Here is a 13884-nt window from a genome sequence, read left to right on the forward strand (position 1 = left end):
CTGTCACAACACCAGACTGTTGCAGCCATCGAATCCCTGCAAAGAGAGAGGTGCTGTTCAAATGAGCAAAGTGGTATTTCTTGTTCCCCACACACAAAACACCAAATGCTTGCACAATGGCCACAGATGGCCGGTGTGGTTTCAAGAGAAAGCAGCGTAGACTTCAGATCACAATGACACGGCCACACAGTTGGTGATGGATGTGGTCTGAGCCGTGTTTTTTAGGCGAAATGATCTGTTTGTTTGCTCACCAGGTGGGGGCTTTGAGTTTGAAGAGTTTCTCGGAGGCCTGGATGACCCTGGTGTTGTCGCTGGCCAGGATGCTGGCGCCCAGGAAGAAGCCCACATCCCAGTAGCTCTGCAGCTTGTCCAGGCTGCCCTTCTTCCCCAGCAGGCTGCTCAGCTTCACCCCTGGAAAAAAAACAAGATGACAGATTTGTGATTGATATCTTTATTTCGATCACAATAATAAGGAAATAAGTGAACAGCAAAAATGTATACACAAAAAGTAACATCTCATAAGCAACGCAGTTTACATGAGCGAAAAGGAGTAAGAAGAAGTATAAATTTATCTAATCCTACCCCTATAATTTTAACTATATGTTCTAATTAAAATCATAGCACAAAGACATACATTTATTATTTCATTCCTCCATTACACTACTGTATGTACCATTTCCTGCCACATTTTAATCCAAATAGAAAGCAAGGAAACACCTTGTGTGAATTATTCAATGTACCTCTGGAGAATCATTTCTTTATGTCTCTTTTTAAACATGATCACACTCGAAATGTTTTTGATTTCAGTACAGTACTCATATTATTCCACAGTTTTACTCCAGATATGGAATTACATCTTGAAAGGAAGATAATTATTTTACTGTGCGTCCCTCTGAACCATCACCGATTGAGATTGTAAACAGATAAGTGGAGGAGACTTTTTTCCAGGGAAGGGTAAACAATATCAAAGTCCACCTTGTACTTGGATGTGCCACAACATGTGCAGCTTTGCAATTTCATCGTTGAATTTAGTCGATGTGAGATGTTCAAGAGATAATATTCTGCTAAAAAACGAAGCTGTCGCTACATGTCCTCCACATCACATCCTGCTGCAGAAACCAACCATTTTGCAAAGGAGGGGGGGGGGCAGGGCAGGTAGGGGGTCGATGGGATAAGTGCAGGGGGAAAGCGAGGGTTAGGGGCCTAGAGGCGATGGAGGGTGGGGCTAATTTAAGGAGCTGCAGGCCGATTCCCAGGACTCGTTGCTCTGTTTCCCACATTCCTGAGCTCCTCTGAGCCTCGGATTTCAGGGCACACACACACACAGAGAGGCTCCACAACACGGACAAAACACCCAACGCTTGCAAAACAGGAGAAACTGTTGCTGTGTATCATTTGGTTTCTCTGCATTAAAGCAGCTCTAATTGATGTTTTTTTTCAGAATAAGAGGGATCACACAGCTACATTTGGAGGCCGCAGAGAATTACAATACCTAACAACGCTGCAGCTCTGCTCAGCCCAAAGAGCTTTTAAAAACTGTTCCCCTCAGCTCATTGTTTTGGTTTCACAGCCAATAATTGAATTGTTTTGGTTCATTCTCGCATGTGTTCAGTGCATAATGCAACAGGCAGTTTTATTAAAGCGACGGCATGCAGACAGTTAGCAGCTGACATAATGGAAACGGTTGCAAATGGGGTCACAGCTCGTAAAAAAACCCCCAAAAAACAAAACAATGAGCTGAGAGACACTAAAAGATCCAGAGTCGCAGGTTATAAACGTCTCTGCATTTGTCCTTTCAAAATAAAAGCAGCTATTTCCTTCTATGGATGCAGGCTTCCCTTTTGTAAACTAGTTTAAATCTCGTCACGGGGAGGAAATGACGGATCATTAAGGACAGAGCGGAGGTTGATTACTCAGTAGTGAGACAGCAGGCTCAATGTAACAGAATGAAAAGCAGTATATTTAGGTCAGAGACAAAAAAAAAAAAAAAAATCCAGTCTGGCGTCCACTCACCCACTTTGCGAAGCTCGAAAGACGTGTCAAACTGGTGTCCGGCTGCCAGGAGCAGAACAGCATAGTTGATACCAGAGTGTAGTGTTGGCTCTGACTCAAACCCCTTTTTAAACCTGAGAGAAAGAGAAAGAGAAAAAAATAAATAAACGACTCCAATAAACAAGCGCTCCTCCAAAGAAATGCGTCACTGCAAATCCCCCAGCATCCTCGAAACGACGCGCGGCTTCGCAGGGGCCTCCCCCGACTCCATGACACACGTCAGGTTAGAAGAAAGAAAAAAAAAACTCAAAACAATTACAGCCATATTGAGTTGGGGCCGCCGAACAGCAAACAGCAACTGTGGTTAGGTACCCTCCCTCGCAAAACAAGAAATTTCATTTATTTAATGAGCAATCTGTTCAGCTGAGGGAAGGGGCGCAAATGTTATTAGAGAGGGGAGGGAGAGGGGAGTGGGGAGGGGGGGGACACTGCCAAGTTGTGACACAGAGCTGAAAATAACGTCCAGATGGGAGCTCGATTATCAGAGCCGCGTATTCAATCAGCAAAGATATGAGATCTTAGAAGCAATTTCCAGAAACAGATAATCAGCAGCCTTGAGTTATTATTAAGTCAACTTCTGTCAGCTACTGTTAGTTAGACTCTCTGTGCCCACATCGCCGCCATAAGGAGAGACAATAAAGCGACGGATACAGGAACCGGTGCGACGGTCCGCATCGACCTCACTTCCTGGGTTGAAGATCCAGAAACGTGCTGGAAAGTGGAAACCCATTCGCATTCACTCATTAATTTAGATCCTGCAGGTTTTTCCTGGAGCTCGTTCCAGCTCAACGTCCCAGCTCAACGATATCCAGTTGTTCAAAAGATAATCTAAACAGATTTTGGATAATGGATGGGTTCAAATCTTGAAAATGGGTTGAAAAACGGATTCTGAGATCAGATTAGATCACGTATGGTAATCCAATCTTGGTTTTAATCTGTTCAAAACTTTTTAGTGGGATCGGGAAAACAAATTATTCTGATGCCAGCAGTCGGGTGGACTCAAGGTGGATTTCAGGAATAAAATGTGATTTAAATTAAATCAAAACTGGTCAAATAAACAATATTTATAATGTAGTATTTATACATACATTTTGCACTTGATTTTTGAACCATAACAGTGATTTAAAGTAAATAAAGTTAACATTTGATTATTCCACAGTTGAAGAACTTTTCCCCAACTACTAGATAGTTTAATGAAATTTGGGAAAATATTCACAATGTATTTTGACTAATTTACTGTATATTTGCTTTTTTTTTAAATGATTTATTTAAACAGCCAGACCAGATGGAGTCTGACTGTTTAAAAGGCATTGAAGAAACACCAAAGAGCACAGAAAACAATACACATCCCATTTTCAAATAAACACACTTTGAGCGCGACCCCATGCTGCTATTCTGCCTGTTTTTACCGACCTAGTAGACTTCAGTGTGATACGCAGTCTCATTTAGAGCACTCATTATCCAGATTTTGTAATCTTGAAAAGTTTGTATCTAGATCAGACCGCTCCAATCCAACTTTGCTTTGTTGGACAACTAGGATAAAAGTAAAACGGATAACGTGACTGGGCCCAGAGAGCTTCAAATCACAGCCAATAATAAAACCAATACAATAAACCTGAAGCTCTTCTCAATCACTTTTTGTGTTTCCACTACATCCACAAATGTGCTCATGTAACTTTTAAAGCATCAAATACATTAAAAAAAACATCACAAGAAGAACATAATCCTGAGGTACGTCATGTAGCTTTAGCTTGAATCTAAATAAATCCAACAGGAACTGGATATTGATTCTGTATTGGACTGATGTGAGCAGACTAAACAATGACATAATATCCTGTGAGACGTTTCCTACTGAAAAAACACCAGACTAAAGTGAAGTGAAGTGAAGTGAAGTGAAGGAAAGAAGTTCAGCTCAGCGATCCAGTAACTTTGTGGTTCTCAGACTACCGTCGATGCAAAAGGAGCGGTTACGCTGCAATATCTGTAACACCGATAGAAAAGTAGGTCAAGTTTGTTGAACTGAAAAACGCAACTGCTCAGAAGTGATGCAGCGTCTTTAATAAAAAAAAAAAGTTTAGTTGAACTCTGGTTGAATAGTTTCTTTTCTTTTTATAGTCTCTCTTTCTCTGTGTGTGAGATTGTGTAAGATATCATCCATCGAGTGCCTGTACCACTTAACACCTGTGATTCTGTTCAATTAACCCAGAGTGCATCATGTGTTTGGACTGTGGGAGGTGAAGCTGGAGAAACAGGAGAGAACATGCAAACTCCACCCAGAGAGGCGACAGGCCTGGGGGATCGAACCCCACTGAGGGTTGTGTATTACCATGACAACCCTAATCTTCAATCACATACTGTAAATAAAGATGGATTTAGCCTCTGTGATGTCACTTAGCTTGACTCACATGAGTTTAACGAGTGGTTTTAAAGTAGGGCCTTTCTAATCTGATACAGGATGGACAAAGAGGAGGCGCATCAGTCTATAAACTCTATTCTAATCTATCTATTTCTGATGTAAACGTGTTTATTTCTGGACATTTTAACATGAGGGTCTATGGGGAATAATTCACTTTTGGATTCAGCCCCAAGCTGCCATTTAAAGACGTGCAGTTTGCTGTTAAACTTGTCATTTGTGTTCAATAAATAAATAAAAAGTTGCATTAAGGTCTTAAGATTACATTAGACCATCAAACAACACTTACTTTAGATGATTCTTTCCCAATGCTAATGTTTAAAGGGATAGTTCAACATTTTGGCAAATTGGCCCATTGCCATAATCCCTATAGTCATAGCAGTAGGTTTGTTACCTTAAATTGTTGGTGCAAGCTATTTTTAGAAAGGTGGAGCAGAGCCGTGAGCTGCTCAGAGCTACGCTACGGAGGCTGATGGGATTTCTTGGTTTCCCTCATCAAACTCATCAAATACACAATCCAACAACTCCAAAACGCTCTGGTGGACAAGTTGTGACCTGCACATTCACCACGCTATGAGATAATAACAGAACGTTACCAGACAGAGTTGTTTTTGAGGCAAACACAGAGACTGCTGCTGAAAAACTGCACCTTTTGCGCATCCGCGGTTTGCGCATCAGCGGTTTTGCATGAATTTACCTCTAAAACAACTCTGTCTCGTAACGTTCTGTTATTATCTCATAGCGTGGTGAATGTGCAGGTCACAACTTGTCCACCAGAGCGTTTTTGAGTTGTTGGATTGTGTATTTGATGAGTTTGATGAGGGAAACCAAGAAATTCCATTAGTCTCTGCAACGTAGCTTTGAGCAGCTCGCCGCTCTGCTCTGCCGTTCGAAAAATAGCTTGCACCAACAATTAAAGGTAATGAACCTACTGCTATGACTATAGGGATTATGGCAATGGGCCAATTTGCCAAAATGTTGAACTATCACTTTAATGAAAGGTGCATTAGCAAGAAAATAGTTTCTAACACTCGAATCGTTCTCCACTTTCAGAGTAAAGAGATTCAAAGCGGAGCGAGTTGAACCCTCATTGATATTTTTACATACAGTATGCAGCGTCATTCAAATGATGCTTGATTGGCAGATCCAAAAATACCGTCCCTCTCTATCGCCACCACCACTTCCTCTTCCCACCAGCAGCCTGTCGAGCCGAGAACAGCCAGAGCTCATGTCGCTCACATTGTCATGTTAATCCCTCAGTCATGCGTTTGTGTTGTGCTCGTTCTCTCTTTGTTCTCCGCCGATAGAACCGGACGCACTTCATGTTGTTCTCATGCTGTCGGCACATGTTGCTCTAATGTGCGATGATCTGATGTCATTTAGTCGACGTGCGACACGCCCCCTCACCTTGAATGACACTTGACATTTTTCTCAGAGAGAGAGAGAGAGAGATGCACCTTTGTCGTTACAGCTGTTAACAAACGTCCTTCATTCATTCTTTCATTTGTTACCGCCACCATTCACAATGGTAAACTCTTCATACTGAGTCATCTCAAGGCCATCCACCGTGCATCTTGCCTTCTGAAAACATTTCTTCTATAACAATATTTATGTGACTAAGCGTCTGCAGGAGCCACCTGTTTGCCTGAATGGAAATGTCACACACACACTTACACACACAGAGACATTATAAAGGGATACGCCAACATTTTTTTTTTTTTACGTGTCTTGCCTCACTCCCGAGTCCATGACAAGCAGATAGACACCATCCTTTCGACTGTGCGTGCAGTAACGAGTGAGATAGAGCCTGTATCGCCAGTAATTAGCTTAGCTCAAACGCTGGAAGTGCATGGGTAGGGTTAGCCTGCCTCCACCTAAAGTCATCAGAGAAACTCTTCAGCAACTCTAAACGGACACCGGCGGGCCGATCTTCGTCTCAGAGCAGAGACAAAACTCTCCGGTAAGGCATCTTGAGCGGTCAAATGCCGCTAATGGGACCAGATCGGTCAAAACGGAGGGTTCAAGCAAAGACGGTTTATTTTGGTTCAAGCTAGCTACATCAAGGGTAGGTTAGCTTCCCATTTCAAAGTAAAAGCACAAATTCTATCGTCATGGTTTTCTGTATGTAAAGGGCAACGGGTGTTTTATTTTGTGAAAGTAACCGGAAGAGCGTTGGTCACAACGGCTAGCTTGAGTAGCGCCGAATTCGTCCGAACAAATTTGTAAACAGCTGGTATTTAGACAAATTAACGACACACTGCTGATCTAAACGGCTACTTTCTCGCCTAAAAATGTTTGAAATGTCGATAAAGTGATATATTTACAGAGTTTAGAGCTAAAACGAAATCAGCTTAATTCTGACTGCTGGTTTCGGCTCGGGTAGGAGGCAGGCTAACACTACCTATACACTTCCAGTGTTTGAGCTAAGCTAATTACTGGCAATACAGGCTCTATCTCCCTTGTTACTGCACGCACAGTCGAAAGGATGGTGTCTATCCGCTTGTCATGGACTCGGGAGTGAGGCAAGACACGTAAAAAAAAAAAGTTGGCGTATCCCTTTAACACATCGGTGGCTCTCTGTCTCTCTGTCTCTCTCTCTTACCACAGCGTGCCGTTGTCTCTGCTCTCGGTGTCGGTGAAGTGAGACTCCAGGAACGTGTCCTTGTAGATCCGTCCCACCAGGCAGTAGATGTCCGAGGCGACCTGCTCCTCGTCCTCCACCAGCGGCAGCATGATGTCCAGCGCTTTCTGTCTGTCGCCGGGCAGGTTCCTCCTGCACACACACACACACACACACACACATACACACACGAGGCAAGATGACATTAGTTCTGACATGCCTGAACTTGAGTGAGAAGAAGAGGTGATGAGGAATAATTAATCACATCCACCCCGGCTTGTGTCAGTGGGTATTTGTGTGACTCTTATTATTAACACTTATTAAATGTTATGACTGTTGCAGCCTCCTGTGATCTGAAAGGGTCACAGCACCGACTTCACGAGCCAGACTCACTTCATTAGTCACAGTGAGAGTTACTCAAGACTGTGGGAATAGTTGTAGGATCATTTGAAGTTGCATTATGGGAAATATAGGATTGTTTAACCTGACATATGTATCTCTTGTGTCCATTGCTAAATCTAAATTAGCTGCATTTTCATCAGAATAAAAGTGAATATGTCATGAATTAATAAAGAAACTGAATTATAAATAGGGGATGTCACGATTATAGATTTTCTTGGTACGATTATTGTTAAAGAAATAATCATTATGCATTCATTAATTTCACAACACCATGAATGTGTAAAATCAAATATTGTCAAAATATACTTACATTATTAATTATTTACACAAAATATCTTAAGTATATATTAATATAGGACCAATTATTAATCCTTCAAGTCATTCATTGTCATCTCTACCAAATCTCTTTTTTTATTATTACAAATGACGCTACTGTAACATTTAAATTCCTACCAATTCAATGTTACGTTAGTTAAGTGGACCAGTATCTGTGCAATCTACCTTTACTTTGGTGCACATCTGCCAATATGGTTCCGACATAATCCCTTTTAGAAAGTGACGGTATTTAGGAATCTTTACAATAAATTAATTGTGGCTTTTAATGCCACGATTAATCGTGAAAACAAGTGATCATGACATCCCTAATTACAAATGAATGGTTTAAATATTTCATGTGTTTCCATGCGATTCCAGATGATGCAACAGGTGGCACGCCTTCTTCTATTAAAAGACAGTGAGACTTACAAAACAATATAAAGTACTAAAGGAGTAAAACCTAATGCTCCACCCATGAGTACATGGTACATCTTTGTTTGCTTGTGGTTACAGAACAGGGCTTGGTCTCAATAGTTGGATTCAATAATTCCTCATAATTACTTCTGGTTCTTGAACTCAACGTAGCAGATTCCACACATTCCTCCGGCTTGTTAAAACCTGCCGCCTACATTACCCAGAGTGCACCTCAAACGCTAGCCTCGAGCAGGGGGGTGGGAGGTCACGGAGGTCACTTCTTTCTTAAAATAATCCCAGAGTGAAGGTGCTTTGTCAGATTGTGCACACAGCTCCCTCCTCGCTGTGTGCAGCTTCTCTCTGTCTGTTCCCATTGATAAAAACCCATTAACAGTAATAAGTGTAAATGTATTCACCGAGTCTGAAGTATAAACATTAAAACTCACACTTAAAGCACCAGGAGTACAATTTATATGACACATCTAAGTGTCTTCAGTTGAATAGATGATGGCAGTGGGGGGGGAAAAAAGAAAAAACTGTAAATTACTGCGTGCATGAAATAATCAATGCGTGTGTTTGCTGAGTGTATCCAGGGAACTGCAGCTCGGCCATTGTTGTGGGACATGACGACGACTCCATTAGGAGCCTGACTTGAATGACTGAGGTCACAGGGTTCGTTTTAAAAGTGAAAAAATAAGAGCGTCACCTTTGTTTGTGGAGGTGAACCTCCGACTTTGCATCGTCATCATCATTCAGGTACAGTCGGTTCTGTTATTACAAACCTGTTCTGGGATAATTGAGGCTTTATAATTGGCGGCCCATTCAACATGAACACAAAAAGATGGAGAAGAAGGAGGACTTCTCCTGTCAGGAAATGAACTGCAACACCTTGAGGCTGCAATTAGTTAAATTACACAAATGTCTTATTGTGAAAGCTTATTTTTTCCTATTTCCTGCTGTAATCTCTCAAGAGTCCAGGGACGACATTAATGCTCCTGTTGCTGCAGGTATATAAAAAAAAGAAGAGAAACAGAAAGTAACATAGCAAAACTATTAAATCTATCAAATCTTAATTCACTGTCAGTGACTCACACATGTAATTAGTTATAATCTCGGCTGTCAGCTTATTAGAGGACGTTTAACTAAGTCTAATACAATAACTGCGGCTTTAATGACGGCCGTAATGTTCAGTTTCAAATTAACGGTCGTTTCGGGGGCGGTGAGATGTTGCTGCTGCTGCTGTTGTTGACCAGTTTATATAAAAGAAGGCGGACGATGACACGTGACTTTAACTGGTCAGACTGGAGTGAATCAGATGTGAGAGAACAAGAGGCAACAAGAGCTCACGACAGAGCTGCACCGACGAAGCTGCAAGACGAAGATGCTGCAACAGCTGCTTCAACATGTGGACGGTGGTGCAACTTGCAGCTGTTTGTGTCATTCTTTTCATCATGTGGGGGCCAATGACAACATCTGTAATTCTCAATCACAAGCTTTAAGACGTGATGTGTGAATGGTGTTTTTTTTTTGTTTTTTTTTAGATTCAAGCAACTCGAGGAAGCAGGAAGTCAGCTGATGTGTGTGTGTGATGTCGACAGCAGGAGGAGCGTTGTGATGGAGGGATGTGTGGCTCAGGTCAGGAGCGGGTCATTCACTAATCTGAGAACGACCTGCGTTGGTCTGTGCATTGGGTGTATGAATGAGCAGCTTTCAAGTGCTGTGTGAATGTGAATGTGTAAAGCACTTTGAGTCGTCCTGGACACTAGAAAAGTGCTATATGTGCACGTGCAAGTCCATTTACCAAAGGATTAGATTTGTCTTACAACACAGACTCCTACAATGTAATAAGATCTGGAAACCACTTATTGTACTGCAGAAGTCTTTTCTGTTTAAGGAATAAAAGCAAAATTATTATTGAGCTGTGAGCCCAGCCCACATTTAACGTTTAATTATTTGTGCACTAATTAATTTCTTCGTCTGTTTTTTTTATGTGTTTCATTTTACATTTCTTTTAGATAGTGTTCAAATTCCCACGTCAATTCTTGTACCATCATATTACATGTTTTTATGAATGTGAATAGATACTGTATATATATATATTTTTCAAACATAAGAGACAGGATATCAGGGGGGAGAGAGATGACAAACAGCAGCAAAGGGCCGAGAGTCGGATTTGAATTTGCCCCGGAGAGCCCTAGATATTAATTATTCATCATTTTACAACCTTTTTATTTTTCTTATAACGATGCACAAGATGTTTGATTTTCTTAAGCTCATTAAGACCCAATCTGAGAAGAAGGATGAACAAAGTTTAATCAAGTTGTTTTTGTGCCCAAACCCTAAATAGACATCGTCACATCTCATTCAGCCGGTGTTGCATCTATCTACTAGAAAAAAAACAGAAACTATGAAAGCAGAAATTACCGGCGGACACATTATTTAAATTCACAGGTCAAAAATCAAACAAGAGCCACTTGAGCCTTTTTACATAAAGTGCCCTCATTTGAATCATTAATGTATAAATCAGTGGGAATAAAGAGCCCATTAATTGAGCTGATTCTCTACATTCTGTCGACATACTTGTCATCATTATGTAACATACGGAGCGTTAGGGTTCAGGTTAGTATCAACAAAGGTCACAAAGAGCTCCAGGAAAATCAGTTTCCTCATTAGTTTGCTAATTTATGCAGCAGCGGCAGCAACATCGTCGAGTCCATTGAGCGAGTTTTCTGTTTCGAGGTATGAAATTTCAATCAGACACCGTTCTTGAGTCAGTGAATGTGTCAGGACAGAGCGGTGCCATCGACTCAGTGAAGTCTCACATGGCCACAAATGTGTGATGGTCGTCGACACACACACACACACACGCACACACACATACAAAAAAAATGCTGATAGACATAAAGTGGCTTCTCTCCAGAGCCTGAAGGTTAAATAAAACATATGAGCTGCCAGCTATTACCATGGAGACCGTCCAGAGGGAAGAGCGCTCCGGGAGACATGACCTGTTCTCTCCTCTACACATCTCTCTGCCTTCGCTCGCCTTTCTCTCCCTCCAGAGGGATGATGGCTACTTGGATCGGAGGAGGCTGTTTCCTCCCGAGTTCATACCGATCACCACCTACTCCACATCAATCAATCAATTAATCACTGAGCGTTTATTAAAGCTGAATATTGATAATCGTCACGTTGAGAAAACTTTATACGACCGTTCTTCCTTCACTTGAATGATTCATTCGGTTTCACAGTTTGAATGAAACTCGTCTTTCAGCGTCCGTGTTTTATTTTATCCCGACTTCTTCACGACTACAATGTTAAACGGTCGTTTTGTATTCAAGCTGCAGTAAAGTTATTTTACCAGCTCAGTGTCAGAGACATAAAATGTTCGTCTGTGGATTTAAAATTTAAAAACGCTGCTTTAACTCAGAATAAAGTCTCCTGAACCACAGGCTCACTTAGTCATAATTTTTACGTTAAAAAACATATGAAAACTACAATTCATTTTTCCAGTTCATTAATTCACTTTTCTTGAGTAATTCAATGTTATGCAAGTTCACATTTCCTCTCCACAGGCAGGAAATATAAACTGCACTTGATTGACAGCTGTGACTACTACCTATTTTGCTCATTTACATAAATAACATAAAATATAATTGACTAATGTTATAATGCAATATTGCAGATTAAGCTGCCCAGCAGTATACACAGTATAAAGCTGCAACATCAAAGTGACGCTTACATCCATACTTACAATACAATAATATACTGTAATACACAGGAATAAGTACTTTTACTTTTGATACTTTAAAGGGATAGTTCAACATTTTGTGCAAATTGGCCCATTTTGGCATAATCCCTATAGTTTTAGGAGTAGGTTCGTCACCTTTAATTGTTGGTGCAAGCTATTTTTAGAACGGCAGAGCAGAGCCGTGAGCTGCTCAGAGCAACGCTACGGAGGCTAATGGGATTTTCCCTTATCAAACTCATCAAATACACAATCCAACAACTCCAAAACGCTCTGGTGGACAAGTTGTGACCTGCACATTCACCACGCTATGAGATAATGACGAACCTACTGCTATGACTATAGGGATTATGGCAATGGGCCAATTTGCCAAAATGTTGAACTATCCCTTTAAGTATATTTTGAATTTGATTATTTTCATACAGTTCTGTGATGTGATGTTTCTTCTTTTGCTTAAGTATAAGATCTACTTCTCTTCTTATAATCTTTGCATCTTCCTCAATACTTTTTTTCTTTTCAAAATAAAAGCCACATAAAATCACCAACAAGTGAAATGATCAACAGCCACATGCGACAGCGGTTGTCATAGTTACAGAGACTTCTCCAGCTCTGCTGCTGAATAGACGAGATGACATAAAAAAGACGACGACGTCCTCCAGCTTTTTGGTTTCTTCTCCTCTTAACGACTGAGGATCTTTACTCTGCTCTGCTGTCATTAACGCTCGTCATCACATCAAAAATCTCTTAAGTTTTCTGTCTCCAGGCGAAAATAAACAATAAAAAAAAACCCCAACTACAACAACTCAATATCACAGCCGGATAACGGGGGCAGGCAGACAGACAGACAGTGCCAGGCAGCGAACACAACACACGGACATCTTGGCACCCTGCAGAAACATTTTCCAGTTGCTGCCAAATTAAAGCACAGCGCGTTTTATTGCTATTTGAGGCGGTGGCACCTCGAAAAAACCGCAGGAAGTTTACAAGAAAAGCAGCTGGTGAGAAACAGGCAGTCTGAACCTCCTGTTTTTTGTTACATCTGTCTCTTTCCCCCCCCTGTGAAAGAGAAACTGCACATACACACACCACTAATAACATCACTGCTGCTGCTTGGGAACCTGAAGTTACAGCTGCATTAAAACAAACAAAAAAAACCTTCTCCCATTACTGTTGCTCATGAAAAACCGTTCAAATCCCACAGATCAACTCCAAACTACAGCGTTTAAAACTCCCACCTGGACTCAAAACTACATTTCAGGGTTCGATCAGACGGTAAAAGCTGCGTTTGAGACCAAATTGAAAACTATCAGCGCCACATAACCACGCTGTTCTTGTTGCATTGCTGTCTGGACTGAATCCACCACTTTTATTTCACTATATCTTTGCACCATCCTTCCTCCTTATCTGTTCATTTTCTCTGTTGACCTTGTTTCTAACTGGACTTCTATGTGTAAGTGCTGAGAGTAATGAAAAGCCAGAGTCATACTGCTCATATGTGAACATGTACTACTTGGCCAACTTGGCAGAAAAACCACTGAAACAAATATGCAATAAAATAAATAAGTGTTAAATATGCACATTTACAACATAACATAAGCAGGTGGTTGTGGCTGAAAGTAAGGAGTGAATTTCGCTTCCACTGAGTTCATTATTTTCTAGGTCAGGAGACCTTGGCGTGTTTCATTTTCCTCGTACACGACCACATATTAAAGAAAAACACGCTTCAAGTCATTGTCCATCTGTTTGACGGCTCTTTGTAACCTGTAATATCCCTGTAATGTTCAGGCCATTTTTCAGTGGAAGTCATTATCGCCAACATAGCATGAAGTCTCAGTAAGTATCGCTGCCATGGTTACTTGCAGGTTAACGTACATGCATGCTGTTCAAACCAATCAGTTGTCCTTCACAACAATTGGAAATGAG

At 41.1% G+C, this 13884-nt stretch overlaps 1 protein-coding gene across 1 annotated transcript in view; it reads right to left on the reverse strand.

Moving 5' to 3' along the window:
- Window positions 1-13884, reverse strand: part of map3k5 (mitogen-activated protein kinase kinase kinase 5) — a 94238-nt gene that overhangs the window by 35642 nt on the left and 44712 nt on the right. Inside the window, exons 7-9 of the mRNA XM_084001052.1 lie at window positions 7068-7238; window positions 2014-2126; window positions 252-411 (exon numbers count right to left, since the gene is read on the reverse strand). Of these exons, the coding sequence (XP_083857178.1) occupies window positions 252-411; window positions 2014-2126; window positions 7068-7238 (444 nt within the window). The remainder of the gene's footprint in view (window positions 1-251; window positions 412-2013; window positions 2127-7067; window positions 7239-13884) is intronic.

This window comes from Trachurus trachurus (assembly GCF_905171665.1).
Source record: "Trachurus trachurus genome assembly, chromosome: 24".
In the NCBI taxonomy this organism is placed as follows: Eukaryota; Metazoa; Chordata; class Actinopteri; order Carangiformes; family Carangidae; genus Trachurus; species Trachurus trachurus.